The sequence below is a fragment of the Podarcis tiliguerta genome, assembly GCF_965153285.1.
Source record: "Podarcis tiliguerta genome assembly, chromosome: 17".
Classification (NCBI taxonomy): domain Eukaryota; kingdom Metazoa; phylum Chordata; class Lepidosauria; order Squamata; family Lacertidae; genus Podarcis; species Podarcis tiliguerta.
This window is the reverse complement of record NC_139550.1, coordinates 32,552,351-32,571,984: the sequence shown is the minus strand read 5'-3', so window position 1 is coordinate 32,571,984 and position 19,634 is coordinate 32,552,351. Positions and strand designations below refer to the sequence as shown.

Genomic DNA, 19,634 nt, shown 5'->3' with positions numbered 1-19,634 from the left:
GCTAGGAACCGAGGCAGAGCTGCAGCTCCTATGTGAGCCTCAGTCTCAGGAAAACTCCTGCTAAAGTAACCTCTGAGCTCTGCTCTAGTAAGGATCCAGACTGAACTGTACAAGGACACTAATACAAATCATAAAGAATAACAGATAATAAAAAGATGCCAATTTTGGCCAGGGTCACATTTGTGCAAACCCCTGTCTTCAAGGAACTGGCAGGAAACAGGCCTCCTCTGTTGCATCTAGCCTAGTAAGCTGCTGTTGATGATAAATCCTATTCAGTGATCCTATTCAGAGAGCCAGTGTGGTGCAGTGGTTAAGAGCGGTAGTCTCGTAATCTGGGGAACCGGGTTCGTGTCTCCGCTCCTCCACATGCAGCTGCTGGGTGACCTTGGGCCAGTCACACTTCTTTGAAGTCTCTCAGCCCCACTCACCTCAAAGTGTTTGTTGTGGGGGAGGAAGGGAAAGGAGAATGTTAGCCGCTTTGAGACTCCTGAAAGGGAGTGAAAGGCGGGATATCAAATCCAAACTCTTCAAACTCTTCTATTCCATTCTCTCTGGATATCTGTTTAAAGTTTTTCACTGACTGCAGTGAATTTTCCAGTGCAATATCCTCAAAGAACAACTTGAGCAGTTGGTTTCAGCATCACTTACCCTCTTGAGATCTTCAGTGTCAGGTGCAAAACCAGTAAGCATGGAGACATCAATGATCGACATTGTGGCATCAACTTTACCAAGGTATCTAGAATCAGTGACAGAGGAAAAATGGCACAGGAATGAATTTCATAGTTTAAAAATAGGTATGGCTTCAGTTCTGTCGGCTTCCCATATTAATGTTATTGCAATAAGCCAATTTTCAGGGTTTTAGGTTTCAACACTGAGAACCAGAGATGATGAAGGGAAGAACAATGTGATCAACTTGGTTAATGCACAACACCTTGAAAGGATTTAGAATGACAGCTTCCCACAACCTCAGCATCCTAACAGTTTAAAACTGAATACAGGCAGCAGAAGTGAAAATATACCATCACCATGAACTTAACCCCTGTCCAGAAGTCTGGGCAAAGAGGTGTGCCTTTACCTCCTGTCTAAATGAAAATACCGTGGTACCTCGGTTTTCAAACGTAATCCGTTCCGGAAGGCCATTTGAGTTCTGAAACATTCAAAAACCGAAAACTCAACATGGAAGCTTCAGTACGGAAAAATCAATATGGAAGACTCAGTACAGAAGCCGCATGGCATGTTCGACTTCTGAGGCATGTTCAAAAACCGAAGCGTTCACTTCTGGGTTTACTCCATTTGAAAACCGAAATGTTTGTCAACGTAGACGTTCAAAAACCGAGGTACCACTGTATTGTAAAAGCAAGGTGTGCCTCACAAGGAAGGCTCTTCCACTGCTGCAGGGCCACTGCAGAGTGTCTACTGAAGTATCTAAATCATAAGATTTTAAGTCACAGTAGGTTATTCATCAACTTTTTGAAATAGGGCAGCCCTACAGTACACAGCTGCGTAAGAACAAGCCTCACTCCTCGTCCCTCAGTCATTATACATCTGGCAAGCTGTCCACCTTTTTAAAAAAAAGAAGAAAGGGCACACATAACTGAAAGAACACCTCCTCCCATATCAGTGTTTGTGTTTGTTTAGATCATGGGTAGGCAAACTGAGGCCCAGGGGCCTGATCCGGCCCAATCACCTTCTAAATCCATCCCTCAGACGGTCCGAGAATCAGCGTGTTTTTACATGAGTAGAATGTGTGCTTTTATTTAAAATGCATCTCTGGGTTCTTTGTGGGGCATAGGAATTCGTTCATTTGGGTTTTTTTCAAAATACAGTCTGGCCCCCCACAAGGTCTGAGGGACAGTGGACCAGCCCCCTGCTGTAAAAGTTTGCTGGCCCCTGCCCTGGTTTAGCTCTCCAAAGGAAGTCCACTTGGAGGTAGATTTGTGGGGTGAGGTTTGCAGTGCAGTGGCCCAGAGGGAGACTTTAAGAGTCAAAATATCCCCAACTCCTGAAGCGTTCAGACAAAGCTGAGTAAGTTATTTTTCATGCTAAGCCACCTTTGATGTTTCTCCTGGTTGTTCCTCTGAATGTTCAGTGATGACTCGCCGCCTGAAAAACAGTTTCTATGCTAATGCAATTCTGGTTCTAAATGCAGCATAAGGGGTCTCTGTAGTATAGTGTATTTTAAAATGGGGTTTTAGAGTTTTTTAGGGGTTTTTGAATGTTTTATGTAGTTTTTATGTAGTTTTGTGTAGTTTTTATGTAGTTTTATGTAGTTTTGTGGTAGTTTTATGTAGTTTTTATGTAGTTTTATGTAGTTTTTCAGTTTCATATTTCCACAAGGGACAATGACAATAAAGATATTGTATCGTATCGTATCGTATGTCTATATTGAAAGTCCCCAATGCTCACCTGGTGCAGATTTTGATCCTGACGGCACCCTTGGCTCCCTTTTCCTGCCTGCTACCTTGAAATTGGGGGAAAGAGAAAAGAATTAGTCACTTTGTAAAATTCCATGCAGTATCAATTTTAGGTGTTTTGCAGAAGAGCTAACAGGCTGGGTTGTCCATTTATGAAAAAGGGATTCATCCATATCTGCCATTGCTGGCCTGCCCACCAACAGGCCCCTTCCTGAAGGATGTCATGCCCATGTTTAAACCAGGTGTGGGGACCTGTAGCATTCCAGATGTTGTTGGACCACAACCCTTCACCCCTGAGCCCTGGCCATGCTTCCTGGGACTGATGACACATGGAGTCCAACAACTTGCCTCATCTAAATTCCCAGCCCGCGTAATAGATCACAAGACATGGTGTATGCACACCATTTGAATGGCAATGCCCAGAAACATTGGGGGGGGGGCTGGCCTCCTCAAATATTTTATGGGGGGGGTGGAATACCTTAGCTCTAGCAAACCTAAGCCCACCATTCATACTTACTCAGCTGGACATTTTCAACAGAAACTTGCAGAGAAAAACTTTTGCACTGCTCTGCGGCCTCCTGTAGTTTTGCATTATACACCGTCACTATGGTCATAATTGCTTTTCCTTGACCAGATGCTTTCACAATGAAATCTTTATTGAGCTTGGTCTGAAAAAACAAAAAGAGTCAGTGTGCCTTTGGTTTGATTCTCTCTTGACACATTCCATTTTATTGATTGCTATTACTGCTTTATTAAGTTGCAGTAGAGGTGAGATATAACACTATGACGCAAGCAAACAGATGGCAAATCCACATTTTTTTGTGATTATAAAGTCCTCATAAAAAAACTATTCACCATTCACCAGTGGCTAAACACTGCAAGGCAGCATAAAGGTAAAGGTAAAGGTACCCCTGCCCGTACGGGCCAGTCTTGACAGACTCTAGGGTTGTGCGCCCATCTCACTTAAGAGGCCAAGGGCTAGCGTTGTCCAGAGACACTTCCGGGTCACGTGGCCAGCGTGACAAAGCTGCATCTGGCGAGCCAGAGCCACACACGGAAACACCGTTTACCTTCCCACCAGTAAGCGGTCCCTATTTATCTACTTGCACCCAAGGGTGCTTTCGAACTGCTAGGTTGGCAGGCGCTGGGACCGAACGACGGGAGCGCACCCCGCCGCAGGGATTCGAACTGCTGACCTTTCGATCGGCAAGCCCTAGGCGCTGAGGCTTTTACCCACAGCGCCACCTGGGTCCCGCAAGGCAGCATACCAAAGCATTATTTTGTCAGTTTGCATTTCTTAGTACAGAAAGTATAGATCTGATGTGTAGAAATCTTTCCAATACCAATTAATTCAAGAGGGTTCTGGAAGCTTCTGTTTGTGGAAGAAGCAAGCAGAAGGTTCATGATATTTGGGATACTCCTTCAGAGAAGCTCAGTACACCTGGTTTAAACTGGTTCTGTCATCTCTTTCAGTCAAGGTCATGCTGACTATAATAAGAGGCCAGAAGGAGCCAGGGTTTCACTTTCTCTTTGTATCTCTCCTTTCCTTCTGGTGTGGTGTTCTGTATATAGTGTTAAGGTTTAGTCTTATTATAAGTTATTGTAAGTTTAAGTTGGACGCGGATGGCGCTGTGGGTAAAACCTCAGTGCCTAGGACTTGCCGATCACATGGTCGGCGGTTCGAATCCCCGCGGCGGGGTGAGCTCCCGTCTTTCAGTCCCAGCTCCTGCCCACCTAGCAGTTCAAAAGCACACTTAAGTGCAAGTAGATAAATAGGTACCACTTTATAGCGGGAAGGTAAACGGCGTTTCCGTGTGCTGCGTTGGTGCTGGCTCGCCAGAGCAGCTTCGTCACGCTGGCCACGTGACCCGGAAGTGTCTCCGGACAGTGCTGGCCCCCGCCTCTTAAGTGAGATGGGCGCACAACCCTAGAGTCGGACATGACTGGCCCGTACGTTTAAGTTAAGTCTGCTGCAACTGGATTTCTTATGGACAGTGCTAATCCTGAATGTATTGGGATTTGTGACCATTATGTTCATTTGCCTTCAGTAGCAGTAAAGATCTGCTGGATGAAATACAATTGCATCTGGTCTATTTTTTGGGAATCCTGCAATGTGTTTAAGTTTTTACTCTGCTAACTATACATTGGAATCTGCTCTGGATCAACAGTGAGTTGACATATTTAGCGATGGTTGTCCATTTATTTAAAGCTGGCATTAAGTCAGTTATGGTGTTGAGGGCACTTCAACATGACATTGTAGAAAGTAGTTTCGGCCTACCCTGGCCAAGGGGATATCGTTGCATTTGTGTTTCACTGACATTTTTTGTTTGGTCACATTCCTCCCCTCAGCTCTTGCAACAAGCCAAGTTCAAAATCTAGCCACAGAGTAATAAACAATGATTTCCAGAGGGGGGAATAATAAGTAAAATATCATTCGTTCAAAGGAAAGCTGTACCTCTGCTGATCGTACTAAGAGTGCGCTCTCATAGTCAATAGGGAAAGTAATCATCTCTCGACGTTCTGGCAGTTTAATAGAAACTGCCAGCTGTATCTCCTTATGGGTAGGGATGTCGATCTCATACTGAGCAAGAGCTTGGAATACCATGACGGTTGCCTGAAATGGGAGGAAGAAGATGGAGTTCAATGAGTTCAGGTGGAGTTCAATGAGTTCAGCTTGCAGTCAGCGCCGGCCCGGCCATGAGCTGGGATGAGGCAGCCACCTCAGGCAGCAGAACCCCAAGAGGTGGTGCCCCATGGGCACCTCACCCGCCCTGCCATCTCCACTGGCAGCAGAGAAGCAGCGGCAGCATTGGCGGCTTCCGGTGAGATGTTGCCGAGATTTCTCAAGACCTCTGCCATTGCCCCTACGACCAAGATAAGGGAGGCTTCAGCAGCAGGGCAGTGGTGGTGGGTCAGCACCTGCTTGCAGTGGCTATCTAGACAGGGACCTTAGCATAAAGGAAATGAGAGCAGAGAGGACTTCCGGTTGGTCGCCCGACATGGCGGGTGGGAGCTCTTCCAGCTGAAAGAGCCCCGGTGCTTTGAAGATTGGGGTGACCGTGAGAGCGTCACGGAACCCTGAAAAAAACCTCAGATCGAGCATTCTGAGGACCTGGTGTTCTGGCAGGTGCCCTGAGTGACTCCCCTGCTCCCCGGTAAGCTCTAATAAGAGCCCCGAGAGCGAGCGGGGTCGGAGACGTAGGCACTGTGGAATCGACTCGCTTTCTCCACAGCGCAAAGCTCCGAGTCCGGCGATCATGAGCGACCAATTTCTCTGACTAAATTAAGATTCGAAAATTGTGAGTAAAAAAAAAAGGACTTAAATTCGGACTTTTAAATTGGATTGAAAGGGATTTAAATACGGAGGTCAATCCCTTTCCGCTGAAACAAAAGTGAAAGCAGTGACAGCCGACCGAAGCCGTAACTTTAAAAGACTTGATAAAAACCTTCAAGAAACAATTTTAAGCCCCTCTTTCTGCAGATTAGATATATGACACAGAAGGTCTGTGAACAGGATCTCCTACAAAGTTATTAATATCCGTTATGAGAGGCCCTGATTCAGTTTGGAGCCATTCCTTAACTGCACCACTTTTCAGATAAAAATCACCCCCTGTAAACTATTATTTGCCCTGCTGATCAAAACATGCGGGTAGCTCTTCAATAAAGGGGATAAGGAGTAAGCATCATCTTACCCCTCCTCTGCTGTAAAGCATCGTCTCCTAAGTAGTGGGGTAGTAGAGATGGGGGGCGGGAATCACCTCTGGCAACCAATGCACTCCTTTGGTTTCGGATAGTACAGGGGCAGACAAGTCGACAAAAAATTTAATGGCCCTCTAGCGGCTATGGTGGCTCCTTTACCAGAAGTAATCGATTTAGCATTAACTCTGGAAATGCATACTCAATTCTGACCAAACTAAGCCCCCTAGAGCAAAATCTACATTAGGGTAATGTCAGGGGGCTGCCATCGGAACAGGGGAGGGAGGCAGAGGGGCCGTTGGAATACAGAGAGCCTCCGAAGCTCCTGAGAAGCAGTTCCTCTTCCAGCGTGGGAAAAGCCACACCTCCAGTGAAGAAGAGAGGGAAGAGGCCAGCCAAGCAAGGAAAGGGCTCAAGGATGCTGCTGAGAGCCCCAGCGCCTCACCTTGCCGGGCTGGGCAGGAGGGACGCACACCCCTTCCGTCACCCAGCTTGTGTATAGGGGTGAAACGCAAGGAGGGTAGGAGGAGGTTTGGGGGTGCCAAAGTTCTTATGTTGGGGGAGAAGCCGGAAGCAGCCACTCCCAGATTCTGCAAGTGAATAAGACAGACATGAACTTTGTTGATCTGCACTGTAAATAGTTTGCACAATAAAACCCGTAAAAGACAGGTCGGAGTCCTGCCTGGTTACTCACGAGCAACCACCAACAGCATCTGACAGGTAAATAGGAAGCAACAAAAACAAGCATGGAAAGTAGCGGCAGTTGAACATGTAATTTGGCCATCAGCCACACCTAGTTTTCCCTGAAGTGATTAACCAGTGTCTGAACTGTAGCACCTTCTGAGTCTACTGACTGGGGTGGGTACAGGGGTACATGGCTGTAAGTGGAGCCCTCCCCCCCCCCCCCATTTAAGATATTAACATGCCAAACAGAAAGGCTATGGTGGAAGCTGAAAACATTAGTTTTCAAAGTGTAGGAAATTATTTTGTATGGGGGTCACCCCACCAGCAATCTAAAGTGGTGTAGCCCAGATGCAGGCTGATCACTTCATTCAAACCTAGGTGCAAATGGAGGCTACAGTTCAGTTTTTAAGCAGAAGGGGAATAAAGCAAACAATCACCTGGGTTTGTCCATATGTCCCGCCATAATACTTCTGCTTTGTCAGCCATTTGACTATGGGACCAACAGCATCAAACTTCCTCATTTTCAGCAAGGCCAGCAGAGCATAGGATGTGCCTTCGATGTTGTAGGTGTGAGCCTTATATTCCTCCCAACGATTCTTACCTAAATACCAGCAATGAAATAGATCCTTGTTAAACAGATCCTGATGGGGGGATGAGCTCAATGTCCTAAGGACCCACCCAGTTCCCACCAGTTTCCATTAAGAGATTATCAATGTACTACATAATACATTATAAATTAAGAACTGCCTGACACTTGCCTGCAAGCCTCCTCCCTCCCCCAGCCATTGGGCCAAGCTGCTGTGATGCAGCATTTGTTTATGAACAAATTTACAACAGCTATGCAGAATTTTGAAAACCAGTGCAGGAAACAAAATATCTGTTTGTCATAGAATGGTAGAATTGGAAGGGATCCCAAGTGTCATCTAGACCACCCCCCTTGTTTAAAGGAAGAAGCCAGCAACCATTAAAAGACAGCCCTGAGGCTCATCCACACAGGCACAACCACCCACAACCACACAGCATTTCTTCCACTCTTTTTCAGGCTTCACACACTGATTCCATAAACTTAGAGTCTGGGACTGAAACATTGCTTCTTCTCTGGCGGAAATGACCGGCAGAATCCGAGACCAGGGAGAAGAGTTGATGGAAGAAGATTGGAAAAAAATTAAAGTATATTTACAAAAATACTGTAAAATTAACGAATGTTAGAAGTATATTGGAATGAAGTTACACGGTTTTAGCAGAAGGGTTATTAAGAATGATGTGAATATTAAGTGTTAATGCATTAAATTGGGAAATTGAAAATTAAATTGTATTATGATAAATTAAAGATTAAATTGAAGAAGAGGGAAAGGATTTGTTGAATTAGATAACTTGAACTAGAATACAAAAAAGGGAGGTGTGAGGAAGTCGAGGAAATAAGCTAATGAAAGATGTGGATATAAAATTTGGATGTGTGTTTTTACTTTTGTTTCTTTTTTATGTTGTATTGTTGTATTGTTGTATTGTTTTTATTTCAGTTTCTATTGTGGATGTATTGTTTGTTGAATTTTTGTGTTGCTTTTTTCCCCTTTTGTTTATTTTTTATTGTCTTTCTTGTTATAAGTATAAAATACCCAATAAAAATCTTATTAAAAAAACAACACAAAACATTGCTTCTTCTCCTCGTCGGCTCATGCATCCCCTTCCAATAAGCAAAGCAAATGCAAAAAGTCCCTTTCCCCTCCACTGTTGTATTTGGCTTCATTTGGCACCCACAACCACCACGGGGCCCTTTCCTTCTCTTGCTGCTCTGCAGACACAACCTTTCCATTTCTCCCCAACAGCAGAAGGAACAAGGCAGCCAGGAGGGAGAGGGAAGGGTGCCTGGAGTCAGGATATACTCCCTTGGTACTCTGGAAAGCATTCCCAGTTCCCACAGGGCAGCCGCTTACAGGCTGCTTTTGGTCTGGCTGCTACCACTGTCCTTCTTCCTAGAAGTCTTCCAAGCTGCTCCTTACAGGAACAGCTCATCTTCAAAACCTGACCATTGAGTGTGCTGCCGCCAACGTACCTCTTGATGCTTCCATGAGTACCTTGTCATCATTAAGCCTTCCTGCCAGGGCTAAAGCATAAGCCGTGAGGGCCACAGTGTAAGGTCTTTGCAACTTCCCATATTGTCTTAATAAATACTCAGAAGCTTTGGTGATGCTGCTGTCTAGAATCTGGGTAAAAAGGACAAAATATATACTGTAGGAGTGTTTGGGAGAACAACTGCAGACATTATGTATTTCATGCAAACGTAATGCAATGTCCTCCTGCTCTTCTTAGCAACGAGAAGCTCCAGGGGTTGCACTACTGAGCCCAGTCTCCTTTGGTTGAGAAAGCAAATTAGATTCAGGGAGCCTTTCTGAAATCTGTGTTATTTATAAATATACAAGCAGAGCAGAGCAGGAGCAAACGGTCACTTCTACAAGCAGACATCAGATCCTGATAGAGCGCTCCTGCCAGAATCTTATTTGCAAATTTATCTTCCCACCTTTCTTACTGCCAAAGAAATGGAAAAACGCAAGGCTGCTTACAAAAGTTAAAAGAAAAAAACCCATTAAATAACAAATAAAATAACACACAAACAGCAGCAACAATGGAGACCTCTCTCACCTCCCTGCCAGCCAAAACTCAGATTGATGGGCAAAAGGGACTGTGAGGGGTGGACAGGTACTTACATTGACTTGATCCTTGCAGATGTCTTTGGACTCCAGCAATGCAATCAGGACGAAAGCTGTTAATGACACTTCTGGTTCAGCGCCCTTATAACCTCCCTGGAAGGAAGCAGAGGGGGAGGCAAGAACAATTGAATGTGTTTGCTTCACACAAACAGATCTCCTAGCAAAAACATAGCTCAGAAGTACAGGCAGTGGGGTGGGGAGGAAGGTAGGGGAAGCAAGCCTGAACATACCAGAAATTTGACAAGCTTAGAAAATTAAGAACCCAAAGGATTTTAAAGACATATATGTCTTCCACTTTCCCCCATCTTTTGCAGATTGCATATCCCCTGGGAAGCTCTTTGCCTGTGTGGTTTGCACAACGACAGCACTACAGAAAAGTAACACAGCAGCCACAGTGGTAGGTAGGGGTATCTCTCACCACCATGTCCTCTTTGTGAACCCCTCCATAAAGAACCTGGCCTGCAGGAAACTGTCATCGGACAAAAGGCTTGAGGGACCACCTGCCTGCAAGACAGTCTATTGTTATTTTTACTGTTGTTAGCCGCTCTGAGCCTGGCTTCGGCTAGGAAGGGCGGGATATAAATAAAAAAAAGTTGTTGTTGTTGTTGTTGTTGTTGACTGATTCTTCTGAATTAGGAACCAGAAAATACATGGATTTATTATCAGAAAGGACAAGCAGCAGAAAGAAAGCATACCACCATCTCTCTGTGCGCAAACACAGATTATGTATCTAAGCCAGGGGTGCCCAAACTTTTTTCAAAGAGGGCCAGATTTGATGAAGTGACCATTTGTGAGGGCCGACCAAAACTGTTGGCTGTTTTTTAGGATTGAAGCTGTGGAGCTTTTTTTAGGGTTGAACTTGTTGAGCTTGTTTGACCCCAAGAAATAAACTGCCACAGGGGCCGCATAAACAGACTTTAGACATGCCTGATCTAAGCAATGTGGATAGATAGATCAACATAGATCAGGTATTAGCTCCCTGCAGAGGCTATCGGATGTTAAGATTGGCAGAGGGGGCCTTCTTGATGGTTCTGCAGCCCCATACGGTTGTGATTATAATGGCTTCTTGTCCATTGCAACCTCACTTTCGTGCCAGTAAAGGCATTCCTCCTTCACTGGAGGCTTTTAAGCAGAGGTTGGATGGTCAGCTGTGATGGATGCTTTGGTTGATATTCCTGCATTGCTGTGGGTTGGGCTAAATGACCCTTAGGATCCCCTTTCAGCTTTACAATTTTATGATTCTATTCACGTCAAGCACCATTAGTAGCAGAAAGAAAGCATACCTGCATTTCTCCATGGATCATAGGGGCATCTTCATGGAAAATTCCATCTGGTTTCTGCTTCTCCAGAATCAGCCACTTCACACCTCCACAGAGGATATTGTTGTTAATAGAAGATACTATTCCTGAAGCCATGGCAAAGATTTTTATGACATAAGCTGTTAGCCTGCAGAGAATACGATGCATCAGCTCCACCATTAAACAGGAGTAACATGTTGGGCACCTTAAAGGCTAACAAATTAATTATGGGGCAAGTTTTTGAATTACAATGTACTTTATCAGATGCATGAAGCACTGTCCTGCACTGAAGTTATACATATGTTAAAGGGAATGCAAATGGAGTGGATATGTGCTTAACAACCAGCGATTGTGCACATTCCCCAGACTTCATTCAGAATGTTCACAATATCTACCCATGAAGAGCTAACTTGTGCACACCTTCGTACCTACGGGATCGCTTCTCCTAGTATGCCCCATGGAGGACCTTAAGGTCTGCAAATAATAACACACTGAAGATCCCAGGCCCCAGGGAGATTCGACTGGCCCTGGCTCTGGTCGGAACACTCTCTCACAAGAGACCAGAGCCCTGCAGGATTTGACATCTTTCTGCAGGGCCTGCAAGACGGAGCTGTTCCACCAGGCCTTTGGTCGGGGTTCAGTCTGATTCTTTTCTTTCTGTATAAGAACAAGCATTAAAGAGGCCTCCTAGAGGACTCACAGGCCCTTTATAAGACCAGTGGTTACAGTTGACCCTGAAGAATATTAACCACTCCCAATTTTACCCCTGGACTGTCCTCTATCCAGATTTTAATTTGCTCTGAACTAATTTTAAGATGTATTTTAATTGACTGATTGCCTGTTTTTATTTTCTTATGTTCTTTGTATACTGTGTTAGTTTTATGAAGTTAGCCGCCCTGAGCCCAGCTCTGGCTGGGGAGGGTGAGGTACAAATAAAACTATTTTATTTTTATTATTATTATTATTTCCCAATCAATACGTATAGACTCCAAAAGTCCTTGGACAACGTTTATATAGCAACTGAATTTTGTATATTCTGTAGTCATAATGCATATTCTCCAACTGGCCTCTGAGTTGCCGCATTTTGCACTTGCTTGCAGACCAACCTCAAGGGCAGCCCCACATAGAGTGCATTGCAGTAATCCAACCTGGAGGTTACCAGCACATGGACAACAGCGATCAAGTTACCCCAGTCCAGAAATGGCTGTATCTGTCTTACAAGCCTGAAGCTGATAAATACCCCCACTTAAATTCCAGTCACACTATATGTTTCCTCTCTCCCAGTGTACTCAACCCTTGGAAATTCACCTGAGACCCTTTCTCTGGGTCCTCCTTCTAAGGGAGGCTCAGAGATTAATGACAAAGGAGAAGGCCTTCTCAGTGGTGGCTCCCCATCTGTGGAACATCTTTTTGGCATCAGGTAAAAGCTCCCCCCCCCCCCAAGGCTTTTTATGGACTGAGCTGATTTTGTCTGTTGTCAAATGTGCTGTTAAATCTTCTTCTGGCTATAGTGTATTTGTTGGTATGAGGAAAATTATGTTTTATATTAATTTTTACAGGTTTAATGAATTTATATTTTTTAGATGTAAGTTGCTTGGGCACCTTTGAGACACCAAGCAACTAATTATATTAAAATAATGAGAATGATGATATTAGTAATAATGATGATAATGAGAATGATGATATTACTAATAATGATAATATACCCTACAGCACAACTGCCAAGGGGCCAAAACACACAATGCTGTTCTCTGAAATCGACCACGGAGAAAAGATCAGAACCACTGTACAACAGTCTCTCCAATACCCATCTCACTAAGTCAGCTCAGAAGGATACCCTGTCAATTGTTTCAAAAGATGCTGAGAGATAAATTAAGAATAATTGGGTTACACCCTCCCTGCCCTTCTCCCAATAAGTGTCACTCATCAGGGCAACTAGGCCTGAATCCAGATTGTAATGGGGAGAAATAATCAGTTTCATTTAAGAGTACTTGCACTTTTTTCATCACAGCCTTTGCAGTCACTTTCCCTCCAACATTTCTCCGAAGAAAATAGGGATGTCCTTTTCTATTATTAATTATTATTGATTTGTTGTTGTTGTTGTTAATACCCCACCCATCTGACTGGGATGCCCCAGCAACTCTGAGCGGCTGCCAACATACATTAAAACATAACAAGACATTAAACATTTTTTTAAAAAATCCTATACAGGGCTGCCTAGATATCTTCTCAAGGTTGCATAGTTGCCTAACTCCATACCCTCCAACATTTCTCCAATGAAAATAGGGACATCCTAAGGAAAATTGGGACATTCCAGGATAAAATCAGAAACTGGGATGCCTTTTGTAAATCTGGACTGTCCCTGGAAAATAGGGACATCGGGAGGGTCTGCTCCCTCAATCCACCAGGTCATATCCAATTAGTAAGTTTTAATAAGCCAAGAGGGGCAACAATTGAGGAGACATTATCGGCCGCATTGCTGAAAGGACCTTGTCCATGTTATCAGGCTACAATCAACATCTGGAAAGCTCATCCGTGATATATACTGCCATATGAGAACTGCCTTTACCAAGTGCTGCTTTTGCGGTCTTTAAAGGCAGCGTAGGAGTGGTCTTCTTTCTTGTACGTCATCTGCTGGGTATAACCTAGAAAGGAAGGAAGAGAAATAGAACTCTGAAATGCTGCTCCAGCAGCTTAGACTGGGGGTCAGCAAGGCTTAAGCAGCCTGGTCTGCTTCACTCCCCCAGAGATCTCTCCGCAGGCTGGTTCACGCACATGCATTCCTGTTAAGTTGTGGGTGAACATATCAGACGACACAGCGATTCTTCAGACAGCTCTTGTTTATTCACAGGCCAGAAATGAACTGAAGCCAACCTGCTTATATAGAGCTCAACTACAAAGCAACAGTAACAACTTTCTGTAACCATCCAATCACTGAACGTCGCTTTCAATTCCTTATTTGCATATGCGGACCTGAGGGAAAACTATCTACAGTATCCCCCTGCTGGCCCAGGGTGAGAACTTCAGTACATAACCATTCCGGCGCAGAGGAGGTGTCTGCATGTGTGCGCGCATGCGTAGACGCTATTTCCAGCACGGAGGAGGCGCCTGTAGCTTCCTATTGGTTGCAGGAGCTTCCTGCAGCTGATAAGAAGCCCCGCCAGCGCTGCAGAAGTGAGTCCCCGAGCACAGCGTCAGGATTCGGGGGCCGGTTAAACGATCCCCATAGGCCGTATCCGACCCCCGGGCCTTAGGCTGCCGTCCTCTGGCTTAGACAAATGCATCTCTGGCTTAGACAAATGCAGGCAACTGGCACTCACCCTGCACAGAAATAAACTTTGCTCCATGCTCCTTTTATTTAACTGCTGCACTGCCTCATCTGCTCTTCCTTTGCATATGCCTTTTTCCTTGTGTCCCTTTCAGCTTTCCCTTCTGGTCTCTTTGTAGCTTCAGCAGAACACCCGTTGAGGAACAGGATTGCTTTGCCCCATCAAGATCTTAATACAGAGACTGCCACTATGAGGCATAGGCAGCTGAGAAATGGGCAGTTTCCTTCTTGTTATCTTAGGATTCTCCAGATGAGAAAAATGGGAGATGGAAATTCCTAACCTTGAAAATGGATATGGAGGCAACTCAAGTAGCCTTTAGAAATTTCTCAGAGGCCATTGCCAGTGGGTACCCATTGCCAGTGGGACGCGGGTGGTGCTGTGGGTAAAAGCCTCAGCGCCTAGGGCCTGCCGATCGAAAGGTCGGCGGTTCAAATCCCCGTGGCGGGGTGCGCTCCCGTTGTTCGGTCCCAGCGCCTGCCAACCTAGCAGTTCGAAAGCACCCCCGGGGGCAAGTAGATAAATAGGGACCGCTTACTAGCGGGACGGTAAATGGCGTTTCCGTGTGCAGCTCTGGCTCGCCAGAGCAGCGATGTCACGCTGGCCACGTGACCCTGAAGTGTCTGCGGACAGCGCTGGCTCCCGGCCTATAGAGTGAGATGGGCACACAACCCTAGAGTCTGTCAAGACTGGCCCGTACGGGCAGGGGTACCTTTACCTTTACCCATTCTTCAATAAAATTTTATCAGTGCTTTTTTTCTGGGGGGATGCAGGGGGAACGCGTACCCCTAAACATTTGGTGAATCTAATGGAAGAAGAAACTAAAAAATTTAGTTTCTTCTCTAGCACAGTGAATCGTTAGTTCTGTTGCTAGCACCGCCGGCCTCATTTCCTGTCAGTGTTTCCTGAGTCTCAAATGAAAGCAAGCATTTAATGTGTGAATTAGGAGTTGGAATCTAGCAGAGGAATCAGGAAGATGTTAGTGCACACAACCTCATGCCAATGTGGAAGTTAGTGTGAGCTGTTAGCTGTGTAATATGAGGTAATACATGTTCTTTGAACTTTTGTCCATTTACTGTATTTATTTTTCCCAATTCGAACTATAAAATCGTGATTTTCTTGAGTCAAAATGAGAGTATCCCTAAACAATTTTTTAGAAAAAAGCACTGATGATGATTATTGTTGTTATTATTCAGCCCTTTATCTGAAGATCTCAGGTTAGCCCACGAGATACAAATACAGGATAAAAGCACAAAATAAATAGTTAAAACAAAAACAAAACAAAACAATAACCTTCCCTCCCACAAACATATTTCAAAGGCTATAGAATATTCATCAGCCCAAGGCCTGGTTGAAGAGGAACGTTTTCGTCTGGCGCCTAAAGATGTATAATTAAGGCACCAGACAAACCTCCCTGGGGAGAACATTCCACAAATGGGGGGCCACTGCAGAAAAGGCCTGTTCTCATGTTGCTGCCCTCTGGATCTCACATGAAGGAGGCACACAAAGAAGGGCCTCACATGATGATTACAGGGTCTGGGGCGGTTTATATGGGGAGAGGCTGCCTGAAACCTGTTGCAAGTTCTGTGGGACTCTTGATCTAGGAGGGTCCTGAACTCAGTGTTTCTATGAATGGACAACTCAAGAAGCCATGGACAGACCCTTGCACAAGCTGGAGGAGGAAGAGCTCTGGAGACACCCAATTGTCTTACCTTGCATGATCTGATTGACTGCATCGGAGCGGCGATCCATCCCAAGCTTCTCCCACTGCCCTGTGGTGTCGAGGTAGTGGGTGGCAATAACCGATGGCGTCATGGTGATCATGTTCTGTTCCCCACAGCCAGCGGGCGTTACAATGAGGTGCTTCAGTTTGGTCCCATCAATTGAGTCTTCAACAATATGAGCCACGGGGTCTCCTGGCCACAAAAAGAATGATAGCAGACATGTGAGCCCAAGCATGAGTAGGGACTTGTTGTCGGAACCTGCGTTTGACTGAGCGACTCCTCCGGAATCGCCCTCCAATGTGATTAACGACCTGAGCCTTTGATGAGACTCCAAGCACGTTCCCCATTATGCAGAGTTTCAAAGCAGCAGAAGTGACGAGAAGTTTGAGCTACATTGCTAGGTTTTATTGCTAACTACGCAGACAGAAAAGAAAATACATCCTCTCTCTGTGAGAGCAGAGAGCAACTGGAAAAACAAAGGAACAGGAAACCAGTAACGTCACATCCGTCTCCTGTCTCCCTTGAGACTTCCAACAGTATGGAATCTCTGGAATGTAAACAGAGTCTTGTGACTCCAAGAACTGCACAGTGGCAACAAACAGAAACTAACACTTGTGTGGGTTGCAATCTTAGCCTTGCTGGATTGTAAGTGTGGGAGATAAGCAAATCTAACCATGCATTTTCTTGCTAGTTAGCATGTGAATGGGTTATGACCACAGAGCTCCGTTGCTGATAGGCAGACTCAGACCATAGAAAGGCAAGTGGTAGAGAAGGCTCTGTGTGATATCATTTCCCCCTCCTCTCCTAGGAGGAAAGAAAAAACAATGAAGTATTTCCTTCTCCCCTCTCTCTATTCAATCAGCAACGGAGACAGACGTCTTCCCACTTGCTCCAGCATTAGGCCCATACCTGAAGCTGTTATCGCTGTAAACACAAGTATTTTACCTGCATTTATTTTTACTGCGGCTGTTTCTAAGGACAAATGCTGCACTGTGAGTAAACTGTAAGCTTTAAACTTACATTTCAGTCTGTAGCCTGTTTCTTTGACATTTGGGGCAACATAGTGGGTGATCAGCCCAGCAGCTAATTCCTATGCTTTCAATTAAACCACAGGAGATGGGATTTAAACTCTGCTCAGCCTCGTGCTCTTAAATACAAGTGGTAAGCTGATCCTTTCTGTCTGCTAACACACACACACACACACACACACGGGTCTGTAGAGGAATAAAATATAGTTAATTATATTCCCTCACCTACCTAATAAAACCCACCAGTAAGTACGGACAGTTCTTTTCAGACTTGCCTCCTTCTTCCAGCTAGTTTTCTTTTATGCCGGCCTTGTCCCCTTTGCATCAAGGGCTGGTATAATTAGCTTCCAAGCCTAATTCAAGGGTTATTCTCTTGAAAGCCTTAAAGCTTTTTTTCCACCTGCCACACTCACTGAGATCAGCAGAGGAGGCTCTGCCTGCTGTATGGTCTATCACTTCAGAAATTCTCGGAGGGCTTGCCCCAGGAGCATATTCCTGGGGCTGGTGGGTTGCTGCAGGGGGCAAGTCAGGGTGGGGTTTTGATCATTTTCAGTTCTGCAAGCCTAGACTTCTGCATGTCGAAGCACGCTAATGGTCAAAAAGTGTATTTCTGAGGTTTATATGAAGGAAAGCTACTGCATATCAACCTAAGCAAGCTGGGCTTCCTTTTTCTGGTTATTTGGCTATCATCTTTGATAGAATACACATAACTGAACACACTTTGTTGCATTACATTCTTCATTAAATTATCTTTCCATTGATGTATAATTTTAGGGTATTCCTCCAAAAGAAAGTGGTGTTATGAGCCATCAAACCTCAGAAATACACTTTTCCCAAAAGGTTTCCACAATTTTGGCCACTACTGTAACTAGCGCTTACCTTGAACAGTAATTTTGGTCTCAGGTTCTGTGCCAGGAATGATATCTTCTAAACTCCTAGCTTTGACCTGATGTTCCTGGACTCCATCTGAAAAAAAGGGAGGAAAAAGAGGAAAATTACGAGGCAAAAAACATGAGTTGCTTGTTGCTTCCATAATTAAACTGTTTTAGTTTTGCTTTTCCACATCCATTTCTAAAAGTGGCGTTAAACCAGAAGTTCTACGCAGGAACTTCATAGAAAACTAGGAGGGTGTTCACATATTATATTCTGTGTACCTACTATACGTGTACAACAAAGCCCTGTCAGGGCATTATCAAGCTAAGAGGAAACATGGGTATAAAAGGGCAATGGATTTAGTCAAACTATCTGTCCATCCAGCCCAATGTTGCCACCTTCTCTGGCACAAGTCTTTCCCTATCACCCGCTACCTGATCCTTTTAACTGGGAACTCCATGGACAGTTCCTGGGACCTTCTGAGTGCAAAATATGCCCTGGACAGTTAAGTCCAGTCAAAGGCGACTGTGGGGTTGCGGCGCTCATCATACTTTCAAGTCGAGGGAGCCGGCGTTTGTCCACAGACAGCTTTGTGGCCAGCAGGACTAAACCGCTTCTGGTGCAATGGGACACCGTGACGGAAGTCAGAGCACACGGAAACACCATTTGCCTTCCCGCCGGAGTGGTGCCTACTTATCTACTCGCACTGGGATGCTTTCAAACTGCTAGTTTGGCAGGATCTGGGACAGAGCAATGAGAGTCCCCGTTATGGGGATTTGAACCGCCAACCTTCTGATCGGCAAGCCCAAGAGGCTCCGTGGTTTAGACCACAGCGCCACCCGCATCTGCTCTACCATGTTTGTACCAGCACTTCACAGCTGGTGCTACAAACACACTCGCCACCAAACTGAATGCTGGATCGGTAAGTGAGTCAGTCCTCCGAGGTCTTGCCAGAAGCGCTGCCTGATGTACAGACACACCACATAAGTGTGATTTTGCATAAGCGCTCATCTTACTTTTTGCGTTTTTAACCTTCTTTGGGGATTGGCAGGAGGTGGGACAGTGTATGTACTATTACCTTCCATCACAGTGGTACCTATTAATCTGCCGGCCATCTCCTCCCCTTACATAGAGATGCCTTCCTCTGGGCTCAGAACAATCTCCACAAGAGAAATGAACTCCCGTCTGAAATCTTCTAGACAAAATGATACCCGTTTCCCCTTGTAAGCAAATGAAAGAGCTGGGCAACAGAGAGGTGGTTTTCCAAGGGTGAAGAAAGAGAAGGAAAAGGGAAGCTGAAGAATGAGTGTTACCGCTGTTCCCTTGCGTAGCAGGATCCAGCTCAATGACGCTCACAAGTTTTCTCTGCATCCCTTCAGGCTGGGGCAAGAAGAAAGAACAGAATGAGTCTCACTGCAAATATTACTTAACATAGCAGCAAAGAGCTATTCAAAAAGGCAGCAGGACAGGGCAAACATATGCATCAGATCCATAGCTGTCAATTTTCAGATTTGAAAATAAGGGATCAGCAGCCTCACCTGTCCCGGAGTCTATGGGATATCTCACAATTCGGGATAGCAGCGGGAAGCAGCGGGAAACAGTGCTGGAATAAGGGAATTTCCCGCACAAAAAGGGAAGGTTGACAGCTATGATCGGATCTAGCTTCTGTTGCAATATGACTCAGCTACATGTTTGTGCCTGAATATAACACAGGAATAGGTTCAGGTCAATCTATAAATAAATCCCCATTAGCTAAGGCACTGTAGCAATCCTGGGTTGGGGTCAATAGTCCCTCATCCATAGGCAGCACCAACCTGTGCTTAATGGTGCTTTGCCACCACAGCTGGATAGTCACAGATTCCATTCCGTCAACTCTTAGGTCA

At 45.1% G+C, this 19,634-nt stretch overlaps 1 protein-coding gene across 2 annotated transcripts in view; it reads right to left on the bottom strand.

Moving 5' to 3' along the window:
• LOC310667328 (venom factor-like) overlaps positions 1-19,634 on the bottom strand; it is a 55,942-nt gene that overhangs the window by 7,755 nt on the left and 28,553 nt on the right. For both annotated transcript variants that reach the window (XM_083419299.1, XM_083419300.1), the window contains 12 exons: positions 19,065-19,131; positions 17,758-17,844; positions 15,839-16,042; positions 13,370-13,445; positions 10,786-10,948; positions 9,500-9,595; positions 8,848-8,998; positions 7,232-7,395; positions 4,870-5,028; positions 2,932-3,082; positions 2,407-2,461; positions 649-736 (listed from right to left, as the gene is read on the bottom strand). In XM_083419299.1, the coding sequence (XP_083275425.1) occupies positions 649-736; positions 2,407-2,461; positions 2,932-3,082; positions 4,870-5,028; positions 7,232-7,395; positions 8,848-8,998; positions 9,500-9,595; positions 10,786-10,948; positions 13,370-13,445; positions 15,839-16,042; positions 17,758-17,844; positions 19,065-19,131 (1,461 nt within the window). The remainder of the gene's footprint in view (positions 1-648; positions 737-2,406; positions 2,462-2,931; positions 3,083-4,869; positions 5,029-7,231; positions 7,396-8,847; positions 8,999-9,499; positions 9,596-10,785; positions 10,949-13,369; positions 13,446-15,838; positions 16,043-17,757; positions 17,845-19,064; positions 19,132-19,634) is intronic.